Source organism: Geotrypetes seraphini, chromosome 7 (genome assembly GCF_902459505.1).
Source record: "Geotrypetes seraphini chromosome 7, aGeoSer1.1, whole genome shotgun sequence".
NCBI classification, from domain to species: domain Eukaryota; kingdom Metazoa; phylum Chordata; class Amphibia; order Gymnophiona; family Dermophiidae; genus Geotrypetes; species Geotrypetes seraphini.
The window spans coordinates 74,230,493-74,243,673 of record NC_047090.1 but is presented as its reverse complement, the minus strand read 5'-3'; the positions used below and the strand labels follow the sequence as shown (position 1 = coordinate 74,243,673).

Sequence of the window (13,181 nt, the reverse complement as noted above, 5' to 3'; positions counted from 1 at the left end):
ACTGGGGTAGGTGTGGGGGTCCATGTTATGTGTTTGCAGTGCTTATCTGGTGACTTTAGGTGGATTTTTGTGACTTAGACCATGTTTTACATGGTCTAAGTCACAACGTCCAAGTTCCATCGATCCTGGGCTGTATAACTTTTGGTTATACATGCTGTACGACTAAGTCTAAGCCAGGCCACATCCCGCCCAACTCCCGCCCTCGACACACCTCCCGAAATGCCCCATTTAGCTTTGGACATTGAGCAGCACTATGAAGACCTAGGTCGTTTAGAAATACATACAAAACCCATTTTTATTTTAGGCGCTTGGACGTTTTTGAGAAATGTTTGTTCAAGTGCCGACTTAGGCCGGTTTTTGGATGTTTTTCTCTTTTGATTATGAGCCCCTATCTGTTTAAGAAATACTTGATTATCTAGTAGAATGTTGTGCAATTTCTCTAAAAAATATTTCACTACTTAATAGGCTATACCTCCGATTGTAATTAATTTTTTTGTATCATATATATTACCTGTGTTATCGATAACTCTTTGGTATTAGTAACTGATTGTACGTAATTCACCAGATTGTGCTTCAGTTGTAATGCGCATAAAACTGAAAAGTATTGCGGAATATAAGAATGACTGTAAAGTAAAGCACTTACATATCCTTAAAATGCAAAAAAAAAAGAAAAAGTATTCTACACATTAGTACTATAAAGTTGTGGTAGAGGTGTAAAACAAATGCATATCTATCTTATTCATCTCAAAAAGTTTGACACGAAGTTTGCTTTAAAAAGACAATGCAGTTTGTTCAAAAAACAGTGCGCCTATTGTATGTTAGAAGGAAAATAGATAACTCTTCACAGAAATTCAGTTGAGATGCATGTCAAGCTACAGCAAACATTTTTTTAAAATACTTTTTTAAACCTTGTGTGAATTTGGTTTCAATAGCACGAGTCTGTTTCTCACTCTGCAGTAAACTGAGTTGGTCTTTGTCAAGGAGAATGGGAGACTAATTGATAAAAGGGAAGGATATGAGAAGGACATGATTCCTTTTCTGCCAGGGTGGGGTCTCTGTCAGTAATTAGTGCTGAAGTCCAGCCTTAGCCTGTCTTTTCCCATGATGTGACTCTAATCACCAATCACCACTGATTCACAATGATTAATACTTAAGTGGCCTTGAATAGATGTGATCTAGATAATGATGGCCCCAGAATTTGTATTAAGAACTGTGTGTATTCTGACACTGGTGGCTGTTCACAATGTCCTTCCAGCATGCCACAAAGAAAGAAAGAAAGAACATCAAAATCATTATTCTTTTATAAATTGGATATCCACCTAATATAAAATTTCTTCATTGTAAACTGAAGTTCTATCAGAAATGCACCACTGACCGTCTCTTAAAGGGCCCTTGTGTCTGTGCCAAGTCATTCTCTTTAGTCTAGTACATTTGAGGTTATTCCCACTGTCATCTCTATTCCAGAAAGGGGTTTCCTATATTTTGGCACTAAGGAGAAAATTCTATAAATGGTGCTCAAAATTTGGCATTCAATGACATTCTCTCGTAGTACCAGGATTCATGCTTAACTTTGGGCACGAGGAGTTACACCAGCTAAAACCAGATGTAACCCCCGATGCACGTGTTGGGCACGGATCTCCTGAGTTCTGTAACACTGCACATATTTTAAGAGAATGCCCCTGCCTACTCATGCTCCTCCCATGGCTCGCTCATGCCCCTCACAAAGCTATACCCCCTTTGCAGATCTTTGCAGAACACTAAAGTGCTATTTTTTCAATAATTTTAACAACCACAGAGAACACAAAAGAAAAAAGGAGAAAATGTATTACAACATATGCATCAACCAGACACGTGTTTTTATGTGGAGCTGATGTGTCTGTCCTGTTTTGACACTTGACCTTGCATCTGTTATAATACTTTTTCAGGGCATGGAAGTAGCACTTAATGTTCTTTTCTGCCTCTGTCTACTTATATTTCACCCTCTTGCTCTATTTCTTTGTTTGCGCTCCATCATCAAGCTCCTTGTAATGCATTTGAATAGAATTCTCTGTGGCTGCTACCGTAATTGGTATAAGCCTCCAAGAACCCTTTTGTGCATCAGAGGCTGAGCTGCCTTGGAAGTAAGACTTACTTCCACAGCAAGCTTTTGAGCATCGGGGCCTCTTCACTAATGTGACCCTTCATTTTTTCATCAAAATGGGACATCTATTCATATTCAGCCTCGCCCTAATCCCAACCTAGTCCCACCCCCAATCCCACCCTAGCCCTGCCCCCAATTTCTTCCATTCATTTTTCATGTACACATAATCTTATTAATTCATAATGGTAAACATAAAATTTTAAAAAAAACAAAGTACACTGTACGCAGAGAAAATGTTAATTATTTACGAGTTTTGTGTGTTTTTTAAAAAAATGTCAAGGCAGATGACTTTAAAATATGCAATGTCACCTCAGTAACTATAGAAAAATAGACAAATATAGTGAAAAATATAGACAGCAGATATAAATTCTTAAAACTGATACATTTTGATCACTAAATTGAAAATAAAATCATTTTTCCTACCTTTGGTGTTTGATGATTTCATGAGTCTCTGGTTGCAATTCCTTCTTACTGTGCATCCAATTTTTCTTTCTTTCTCATCCAACATTTCTTTCAAAATCCAGCCCCATCCCCTTTGGGTCCAGGTCTCTCTCTCTTTTTTCCCTGTTACCCTCCCCAGATCCAGTGTCAGTTCTCCTTTGTTCCAGGTCTCCCTCTCTCTCCCTCCTCTGTTATGATCTTCCATCTCTCTGTTCTTCCTCAGGTTCTCTCCTACTCTGTCTGCACCTCACATAGTCCAGCATCTGCTTCCTGCTTTCCCCTTTGGTCCAGGCCTTTCTTTCTCTAGTCCCCCCCCCCCCCCTTCTCTGCCTCTCTCTCCGAGTGGTTAGGAAAGCAAAAAGAGAATATGAGGAGAGATTGGCGGGGGAAGCAAGTAACTTCAAACCATTCTTCAGGTATGTGAAAGGAAAACAACCAGCCAGGGAGGAAGTGGGGCCATTAGACGATGGAGACAGGAAGGGAGTGGTAAAGGAGGAAAAAGAGATAGCTGACAGGTTAAACAAGTTCTTCTCATCAGTCTTCACGTGAGAGGACACATCCAATATCCCAGAACCCGAGGAGATCATAAACGGAGACCATGATGAAAAGCTGGTCCAACTAGAGGTAAGCAAAGAGGATGTCCTCAGACAGATAGACAGACTGAAGAGCGACAAATCACCAGGTCCGGACGGCATCCACCCAACGGTACTAAAAGAACTGAGAAATGAAATAGCGGAAACACTTCGCCAAATATGTAACCTATCCTTAAAAACTGGGGAGATCCCAGAGGACTGGAAAATAGCAAATGTCACGCCCATCTTTAAGAAGGGATCAAGGGGTGACCCGGGAAACTACAGGCCAGTGAGCTTGATCTCGGTTCCGGGAAAGATGATGGAAGCACTGGTTAAGGACACAATCTGCGAACACATAGAAAACAATGGTCAACTGAAGGCGAGCCAGCACGGCTTCTGCAAGGGAAGGTCGTGCCTCGCGAACTTGCTGTACTTCTTTAAGGGAATAAACAGCCAGATGGATAAAGGGGAATCCATAGACATCATGTACCTTGACTTCCAAAAAGCCTTCGACAAGGTACCTCATGAACGACTGCTTAAGAAGCTGTGGAGCCACAGGGTGCAGGGGGATGTCCACCGATGGATCAAACACTGGCTGGCAGGCAGGAAACAGAGAGTTGGAGTAAAGGGCCATTACTCAGACTGGCAATGAGTCACGAGCGGAGTTCCACAGGGGTCAGTGCTGGGACCGCTCCTATTCAATATATTTATTAACAACCTGGAGACGGGGATGAAATGTGAGGTTATTAAATTTGCTGATGACACCAAACTCTGCAGCAGAGTTAGAACCACGGAAGACTGTGAAGACCTGCAAAGGGACCTAACGAGACTGGAAGAGTGGGCAAAAAAGTGACAAATTAGTTTTAACATAGAGAAATGCAAGGTCATGCATGTAGGAAAAAAGAATCCGATGTTCAGCTACAAAATGGGGGGGGATCATTGCTAGGAGTGAGCAACCTTGAAAGAGACCTGGGGGTGATGGTGGACACAACACTGAAAGCATCAGCACAGTGTGCGACAGCCTCAAAGAAAGCGAACAGAATGCTGGGTATTATTAAAAAGAGTATCACAACTAGGACGAAGGAAGTCATCATGCCGCTGTATCGTGCAATGCTGCGCCCACATCTGGAGTACTGTGTCCAGTACTGGTCGCCATATCTCAAGAAGGACATGGCAGTACTTGAAGGGGTCCAGAGAAGAGCGACTAAACTGATAAAAGGTATGGAAAACTTTTCATTCGCTGACAGGTTGAAAATGCTGGGGCTGTTCTCCCTGGAAAAGCGGAGACTTAGAGGAGACATGATAGAAACCTTCAAAATCCTGAAGGGCATAGAGAAGGTAGACAGGGACAGATTCTTCAGACTGTGGGGAACTACAAGTACAAGGGGTCACTCGGAGAAACTGAGAGGGGACAGGTTTAGAACAAATGCTAGGAAGTTCTCTTGTACCCAGAGGATGGTTGACACATGGAACGCGCTTCCGGAGGTTGTGATAGGCCAGAGCACATTACAGGGGTTCAAGGAAGGTTTAGATAGGTTCCTAAAGGATAAGGGGATTGAGGGGTACAGATAGAAGTAGAGGTAGGTTATAGAAATGGTCAGGAACCACTTCACAGGTCATAGACCTGATGGGCCGCCGCGGGAGCGGACCACTGGGCACGATGGACCTCTGGTCTGACCCAGTGGAGACAACTTCTTATGTTCTTATGTTCTTCCCTCCCTCCTTCCTATGTCTCCCTCACTGCCTTCCAGCCTTTGTCCCACCCCTCCCCCGAAGCCTGCCTGCCTCCCTTCCTCCCTGCCGCACCGAAGCCAGCCTGCCTGTCTGCCTGCCTCCCTCCGAAGCCTGGCCTACCACCGATTCTTCTGAACCTCCCACCCGGTCCACTGCCGCAGCCCACTGCTGCTTCTCACCCGCCACCGCAGCAACAACCGCAAGAAAGGAAGGTTCAGGCGCTGGTCCTCTAGCCTTCTCCCTGAAGTCAATTCTGACATTGGTGAGGAAATTCCAGGCCACCCAGGCAGCAATTGGCTAGCCCAGAACTTCCTCTCTGATGTCAGAATTGATGTCGGGGAGAAGGCTTGAGGGCCGGTGCCTGGTCCTTGCTTTCCTGTAGTTGCGGCGGCGGGGAAGCAGAGAGAGAGCCCATTCTCTGCGATCGCCTGTCCTGTTGTCCCCACACACAGATTCGGGACGCCGTCTCTGATAATGGGATATTTCGGCATCCTGAAGCTGTGTGTGGGGACAACGGTACAGGGGATCTGAAAACGGGACGTATGGTCACATTACTCTTCACTCTAGTACAGTTGAGGCTTTTCTGCTCATTTCTTAAGAGCCCTGAAACTCTTGTTACTGTTTCCCTGCCGCCCTTTAGTTCTCTTGCTGTCTCCTTCATCTCTAATCACTATACCTCTTAATCCTTTCCCCCTTTATCTTCCTTTGCCTGCTGCTACTTTTTTCTGTGCTTTGATTATATAGTCATCCAGTTTTTCACTCTTGCTCTTTTCGTTTCTGTTACGGCTGTCCTTTATTTTCACCTCTGACTTCTCCAATACTACCACACTAGATTCACATCATGACATTTCAGTCGAAAGGAACTAAAGACTATAAGAGTTACAATTTATTGGGATGGGAGTTATGACAACCTATATTGGATAACATCTTTAAATTTAAAACTGACTTGGCAACAATCTGCTAAATGCTGTCACTCAACCTTTGGCATTCTGTTTCTTGTCTCTGTGCCTTCTGTTTTTATTTTGTTGCTCCTTTAAAATAAAAAAAACAACAACTTTATTTTTTATTACAGGCAATATAGCAGTATTCCACAAAGGTAACAGAACAGCTCCATATCTATACAAAGTTACTTTTGCTAATACAAACGTTGGTATCTAAAACATGTGAAATAAGGGTGCCCAAAAGAGCATGAAACAAATTTTCAACTTTCTTTTGTTAATGGCATTAACACTCACCATAGACTTTTTAATGACCATCTAACCCACCCATCTTTCCCATACAACCATGTAAGCAATCCCACTTGATGCAAATAAAGATTTAGCACACAAAATAAACCCAATTATTCCACAGTGAAAAGGGAGTCCCAAGAACATAAGAATTGCTGCTGCTGGGTCAGACCAGTAGTCCATCCTGCCCAGCAGGCCACTCACATGGCGGCCCTCAGGTCAAAGACCAGTGCTCTAAATGAGTCCAGCTTCACCTGTGTACATTCCAGTTTAGCAGGAACTTGTCCAACTTTGTCTTGAAACCCTGGAGGGTGTTTTCCCCTATAACAGACTCAAGAAGAGCGTTCCAGTTTTCCACCACTCTCTGGGTGAAGAAGAATTTCCTTATGTTTGTACAAAATCTATCCCCTTTCAACTTTAGAGAGTGACCTCTCGTTATCTCTACCTTGGAGAGGGTGAACAATCTGTCTTTTTCTACTAAGTCTATTTCCTTCAGTATTTTGAATGTTTCGGTCAAGTCCCCTTTCAGTCTCCTCTTTTCAAGGGAGAAGAGGCCCAGTTTCTCCAATCTCTCACTGTACACAAAAGATTCGTTCTTCCCTATTGGGCTGCTCAACTGCATTGCCCCTTATAATCCTACCTACATCTTCTCACTGATTCCAGCTACATGAGCCCTTTTAATCAGGTCAGAATCCATGCACATACCTTCTCTAAACACTTTCAACATACGCGTACATTCTTGATTCCACTGCCTTCTCTGAGCAGCTAGAAACACATAAACTGTTCAGCTGTTCAGACGTCCTTTAACTCATTCACTTCCACCTCATTTCAAACTCTGGTTCCTTACATACTTAAGCACCATTCTTATCTCCTTCTTAAAGCACTTCCTATCTCTCTCTTCAAATTACATGCTCTAATCTTTCATGAAACCTAGCAGCATCAGTCATTAACGAGCCTAGCAGGCAAAAATCCAACAGATATTTATTACCCCTCCTCCATCTTCCTTTACAAATACAGCACAATAGAAATATAGCCAGTTCTAAACAATTCCCTGACTCCTGAAATGTTCAACCTACACAGTTGTGGGTTTTTTTTGTTTGTTTTTTAGGATGCATCTATTGTCTAACTTCTGATCTACAGATTAATTTTCCCAAATAGACAGGCACAGTTCCTAGAATCCCTCCCCGCTATTTCAATGATGGATCAAGTCATTTACTAAAGCAAGGTTAAAGAAACAGAAGAGGAATGATAAATTCCTCTACTTACCAGTTCAGTGGCCACTCCCAGATTAGACAGAGGTCCTGCACTTTAACCCAGGACTCGATTAATCATTTGAGCTGGTCCAAGTCCCGAGGTTTACCGATCCCAAGGAGAGGGACCAGCCGGCTTGGCAGACAGGTCGGTTCTCAGACCAGACACAAGTGACTAATCGAGTAGCCAGCGGTCAAAAGACCTTCAAGTCCCTGTTCGGATGCACCAAATGAAAGGTCACTTTGGTCAGACCCCTGAGCCCCCAAGCTGGTAGCTTCAGAAGTCCCGAAACCAGGAAGTTACAGAGATATTTATTCATTTTTCTGGCTATACAACTGAATTCTAGAAAAAACTTTTCACGTGTTACTTTTCTTAACAATCATTGGTCCTAAGCTCACACTAGCAGGTCACTAACAGGTCACTTATCTAAGCCCTGCAGTCTTTCTGTTACATATCCAGGTGGGCGGAATACAATATTGTGTATGCTGAGATAACCATAAGAAGCTAAAATGCCCAAGCTAAAACACCCAGTTCAGGCAGGCTAGAACATGAGATAAGTTAGGTTTGCAGCTAAACATAATTCAGCATTTTATTAAAGAGAAAATTTAATTTAAAACTCAGGAAAACCAGTCCCAGACTCCTTCAAAAGTAGTACCTTGCCAAAGCAAAATATAAAAATAGACCCACAAAAACACACCACATAGATGTTGGGCAATCCTGCCCCAACCTTCAGGGTTTTCACAACTCCAGAAAGGACATTGCTAGTGCTGCCTAACTGCAGCTAAACTTCTGCTTGCAGTGGCAATCTTGAATTTAAAAAAACCCAACTTTCAAGCCACAAAATAGATTACTGACAACTTTCTTTCCTCAGCAAGCATAGTCCTCAGCAAGCATAGTCCATTCACTTTCTCAGCTACTAAAACATTTCTGCAGCTGAATAATTGTCCCAGCAGCAAAACATCCAAACCCCAAAAATCAAGAAAAAGAGAACTTTTCAAAACAAACACACAGTCCATTCAGCTTACTTCCATTTCTTCAGGAAGCACAAACTCTGGCAAAGCACTCCAGTCCATATCCTCTGGTTCCTGGTTTATCTGGGCTGCTTCCTCTGTCTCTGGGTTCAGTATTTCCATGTCTGCTGGCTCTTGAAGAGGTGGAGGCTCTTTCAACATGAGAGCTTCCTTAGACTGCCCCTCCTCTGAGACAGACAGCTCTCTAAATGCTCAAGAGCTGCTGTGCCAAGCCCAGCCCTACGCGGGGGAAGGGCTTTCTGCAGCTGAGGCTGCCTTCTAACCTGTTGATCAGCAGTTTCAAAGATGGAGGATTTAAAGGGACCAAACCGTTTTTCCCAGGGCTATGTACCAAGTCTTGTCTGAACTCAGCCTGAGCTTTCTGGTCCTGTTCCTGCCCTGCAGGGACATACTGGTCAGCTTTAACCATTTTCACCGGGTGATTTCTGGGGCTTTTAACTGGCACAAGGCCAGAACGGGAGTCAGGCTTGTTACACTATATTGAGAGTGTTTATCAGTATTCTTCAATGACATTTCCAAGCAGAACTGTAATCCCATTTGTACTTAGTGCATTTGTATATTTTGGTGTTCTTCCTTGTAATTATCTTAATATGTACTTGTATGTGTATATCAGGGCCAGCACAACTTATGGATCAGGTGAGGCCCTGGCCCAGGGCACCAGTGACAAAAGGTGCTAAAATCCCTGTCTGGGATTCAGAATTTTAGTGCCCTTTATCACCAATGTAAAGGGGGGGGGAATTTGAGATAGAGGGGGAGCTACTAGATCAGTGGTGGTGGGGGGTGACTGATGCAAAAGTGGCTCAGGGTGCCACAGTCCCTCAAGCCAGCCCTGGTATATATTTAGCACAATTTTAGAGCAGCCACATTCTATTTAAGAAATATGCTTACATGTAGTAATGTTTTATAAATTTACCTACAAGATTTTACTGAAGAATGTGATAAAACTCTTTTACTGTGAGTTATATTGCATAGATCCTAATATTTGGTAGTTAACCACTGAAAATGAGGTTAGTGAATTTTTTTAAAAGGGATGGTTAACAAAAGTAAGAATGTTATAATGCCCCTGTATCGCTCCATGGTGCAACCTCATCTGGAGTAGTGCGTTTAATTATGGTCTCCTTATCTCAAGAAAGATATAACGGTGCTAGAAAAGGTTCAAAGAAGAATGACCAAGATAATAAAGGGGATGGAATTCCTCTCGTATGAGGAAAGACTAAAATGGTTAGGGCTCTTCAGCTTGGAAAAGAGACAGATGAGGGGAGCTATGATTGAAGTCTACAAAATCCTGAGTAGAGTAGAACAGGTACACGTGGATTGATTTTTCACTCTGTCAAAAATTACAAAGACTAGGGGACACTTGATGAAGTTACAGGGAAATACTTTTAAAACCAATAGGAGGAATTTTTTTTTTCACTCAGAGAATAGTTAAGCTCTGGAACGCGTTGCCAAAGGATGTGGTAAGAGCGGATAGTGTAGCTGTTTTAAGAAAGGTTTGGACAATTTCCTGGAGTAAAAGTCCATAGTCTGTTATTGAGAGACATGGGGGAAGCTACTGCTTGCCCCTGATCGTGGAATATTGCTACTCCTTGGGTTTTGGCCAGGTACTAGTGGCCTGGATTGGCCACCATGAGAACAGGCTACTGGGCTAGATGGACCATTGGTCTGACCCAGTAAGGCTATTCTTATGTTCTTATGAATGCAGCTGGTCTCATATCAGTGGATGACAGTCATGCTGTGGTTCAGAGACTCCTGATTTTTAGGCTATTCTTAGCATGCAATAAATATTTTTGTTCAAAGAATAGACCTTTGTTTTAACTGTTTTTACTTGCCATTGTATAGTGGAAACTATGTGATGTTGTTCCAGACATTCTTAAATAAATGTGGTTTTAAATTTTAAAATACAGTGAAGGCTGTTATCTTTGACAAAGGCCCCCTAAGAGATGAGGTCTTTGAGTTCACTTCAAAACTGCCATCTGTTATCTGAATAAACTCTGAAGACTACTCACTTCCTGGGTTACAAATGTTGGCATTTGGTTCTCTAATCTGCAACAAGGTGCAAAGCTCTTGGCTAAGAGCTCCCTCATTTCTTTTACAGTTTCTGGAGCTAAAGATGCAATTAAAAGATAAGCAAATCATGTTGGGACGAGCACAGGAAGAAAACCTAAGCCTTCAGCAACACACTGAGGAATTGACAGCAGAGGTTACTGCATTAGAGAAACAGGTGAGATTAAGATGGACATAACCAGAGCTTTTTTGAGAGAGTATCAGCACCTTTTCCATTGCTTGGTCATCTAGTCAGTTTGGGTACCTTTATGGCACTTAGGTCCTTCTAAAACAGGTATAAGGACTATTGTTATGGTGTACAGGTGGGTACAGTAAGTTTTGGGTGGATGCGCTTTATTGATGACATCTTCTTTGTTTGGACCAATTCTCCTAATTTTTTGTCTCCTAGTTTTTTGTGAACTGTCTCAACTCTCTTACCAATTGTTTATACTTTACAATGACCAGTTACAGACACTCTATTACATTTTTGGATACAGTATCATTTTGGAGAATGGGAGATTATTTACTAAGGTGCACCACAAAATCACTGAGAGAAACGATTTATTGTCTTTCTCAAGTTGCCATCCCAGACGGCTGAAGGCAGCTATCTCCTTTCGACAATTTTTACGCACTAGACGCATCTGTGCTTCTGATGAAGAATTCAAGAGAAAAGCTCAAATTTTGCAGAAGAGGTTTCTAGCCAGAGGTTACCCAAGAAGTGTCATTCACAAAGCTTACTTGAGGGCTTGGCATGCTAACCGGGACCTGATGCTGACCGGAAGCAGCAAGGAAGTTTCAACTAATCAAATCTGTGTATTATCCCATTCCACTCAATGTTCTGCAGTTGCCGCTAGCATTAAATCCCATTGGCATGTTTTGCAACTTCATCAGGTTTTTCAAGAAAATCCATGCATTGCTTTCACTCGTGGAAAAAATCTTTCTGAGTATTTAGTTTCCTCTGATTTCTAAATGAAACAACATTGCCAGCGTGGCAATGGCCATCACTCTCCTTGTGGCAAGTTTTCAGTATGTGATATCTCCCTCTCAGGTGGTCAATGGGTCCATCCTACCTCGAAGAAAATATACCATCTTGGGTCTCACACTACTTGTGAGTCAAGTTTTGTGGTATATGTAATTTCTTGTCCCTGTGGATTAATATATGTGGGATGCACCACTCGCAGCATTAAGACCAGGTTAATTGAATACCATAGCTGCTTGAAAAAGGACAAACTCACAGCTCCTATAGTGGCCCACAATATGACTTGTTGCCATGATTTTTATCAACTTGAATGATGCATTTTAGAACAGATTTCCCTGTATGAGACTTTTTCTAAACACTTTAGAAACATCTTGATTACTTCAAAATATCAAAACACTTTCCTACTAGAAATAATAACTTTCTTGAATTTTTCTGTTATCTTGAATGCATCTGATCGAATAAAGCAGGATAAGTGCTTTTGACCTTATTACAATTTGAGGTGGTAACAGAGGTTTGTTTTTGTTTTTTTGGGGGGGAGGAGAGCTAGCAATTTTCTCCTTCGCTTTTCAGTTTTCAGGGAGAGAAAGGAGGACATAATATCAGTGGGACAAAAGGGAAGAGGAGAGAAAAGCTTCTCTCTCTCTCAATCTTCCTAGTGCTCTACCCATGATTAGAGTTACCATAAGGCTCCAGAAAAAGGATGATGGATTGAGACATCCAAGTTTTACTTCCATTGCTTTCAATGGTATATTAAATAAGATAGTGAGCCCACTGGAACAGACAGGGAAGAATGCTAGAGTGCCTGAACAAATTCATGTAAACCGTTCTGAGCCCCCCTGGGAAAATGGTATAGAAAACTGAATAAATAAATAAATGTCTTTATCTGTCTGCCATACTTCCATTGCTTTCAATGGGAGTAAAACCCAGATATCTCAATCTGTCCTCTTTTTTCTGAAGCCATATGGTAATCCTACCCATAATGCTTTACCCATCTCATGCCAGTGGCAAAGGAAGCATTAGCAGGTATGAGCGTTGCTCTCTTATGCCTCCTGCTGGAAGGAAGGAGGATGGAAAGAGGTGGAAGAGCGGTGTGTCTGCCCTGATTGTCTTCTCCTTCCAAAGATGACTCTGCTTCTAAGTATTGGTGCCTTTTATTTCATAAAATAACAAAACAAAGTGAAACAAAGCCTATTATATTAGCATATCATTAATTGCTTAAATATTTATAACTCAAACTTCTTATATTTGTCGACAACAAGCTAAGTATGTTAATATTCCTAAATGCAATTTGCAAGATAGCTTTGTTATCTTATTGCTTATAGCTTTCTCATACCCTTTAGAGAAAAATACTGACAGGCACACATGTAATGAAGATTCAGACCAGAATATAGAAATCAGCGCAACAATAGCTCACAATTATTAGACTATTATATAAAGAAAATGACAGCTTTTGACAAAGATTAATTTCTTCATCAAAGAAAAATTCAATCCTTTAAAAGGAAATAGGGTGAAGAGCTAATTTCAATTACTTTTTATGAGATGGTGCCTCAAGGAAAAAATGCTAAAGAAATTGCTTCTTGATAAGTAGTCTCATCATTTTTTTTTTCCTTCTGATCACAGGAGGTAGTAGTGCTTAAGGGTCATTTTATAGCTGCACACCAAGAGTGTATGTATAATTTTCTCTGGGCTCCCATGGCTGGATTTTTAAAGTAAAAGAAGGCATACATTTCCATGTTGAAAATTATTTGCACACGCATTTATACC

The 13,181-nt window shown here is 41.8% G+C and overlaps 1 protein-coding gene across 8 annotated transcripts in view; it reads left to right on the top strand.

Moving 5' to 3' along the window:
• The window catches only part of LMNTD1 (lamin tail domain containing 1), a 475,792-nt gene that overhangs the window by 157,516 nt on the left and 305,095 nt on the right, over window positions 1–13,181 (top strand). For 7 of the 8 annotated variants that reach the window (XR_004540206.1, XM_033953392.1, XM_033953395.1 and 4 more), the window contains exon 6: window positions 10,491–10,616. The exons of the other annotated variant lie outside the window; for it this stretch is intronic. Coding sequence is in view for 6 of the 7 variants with exons in the window: in XM_033953392.1 (XP_033809283.1) it covers window positions 10,491–10,616 (126 nt within the window). In the remaining variant the exon portion in view is untranslated. The remainder of the gene's footprint in view (window positions 1–10,490; window positions 10,617–13,181) is intronic. 8 annotated transcript variants of the gene reach the window in all.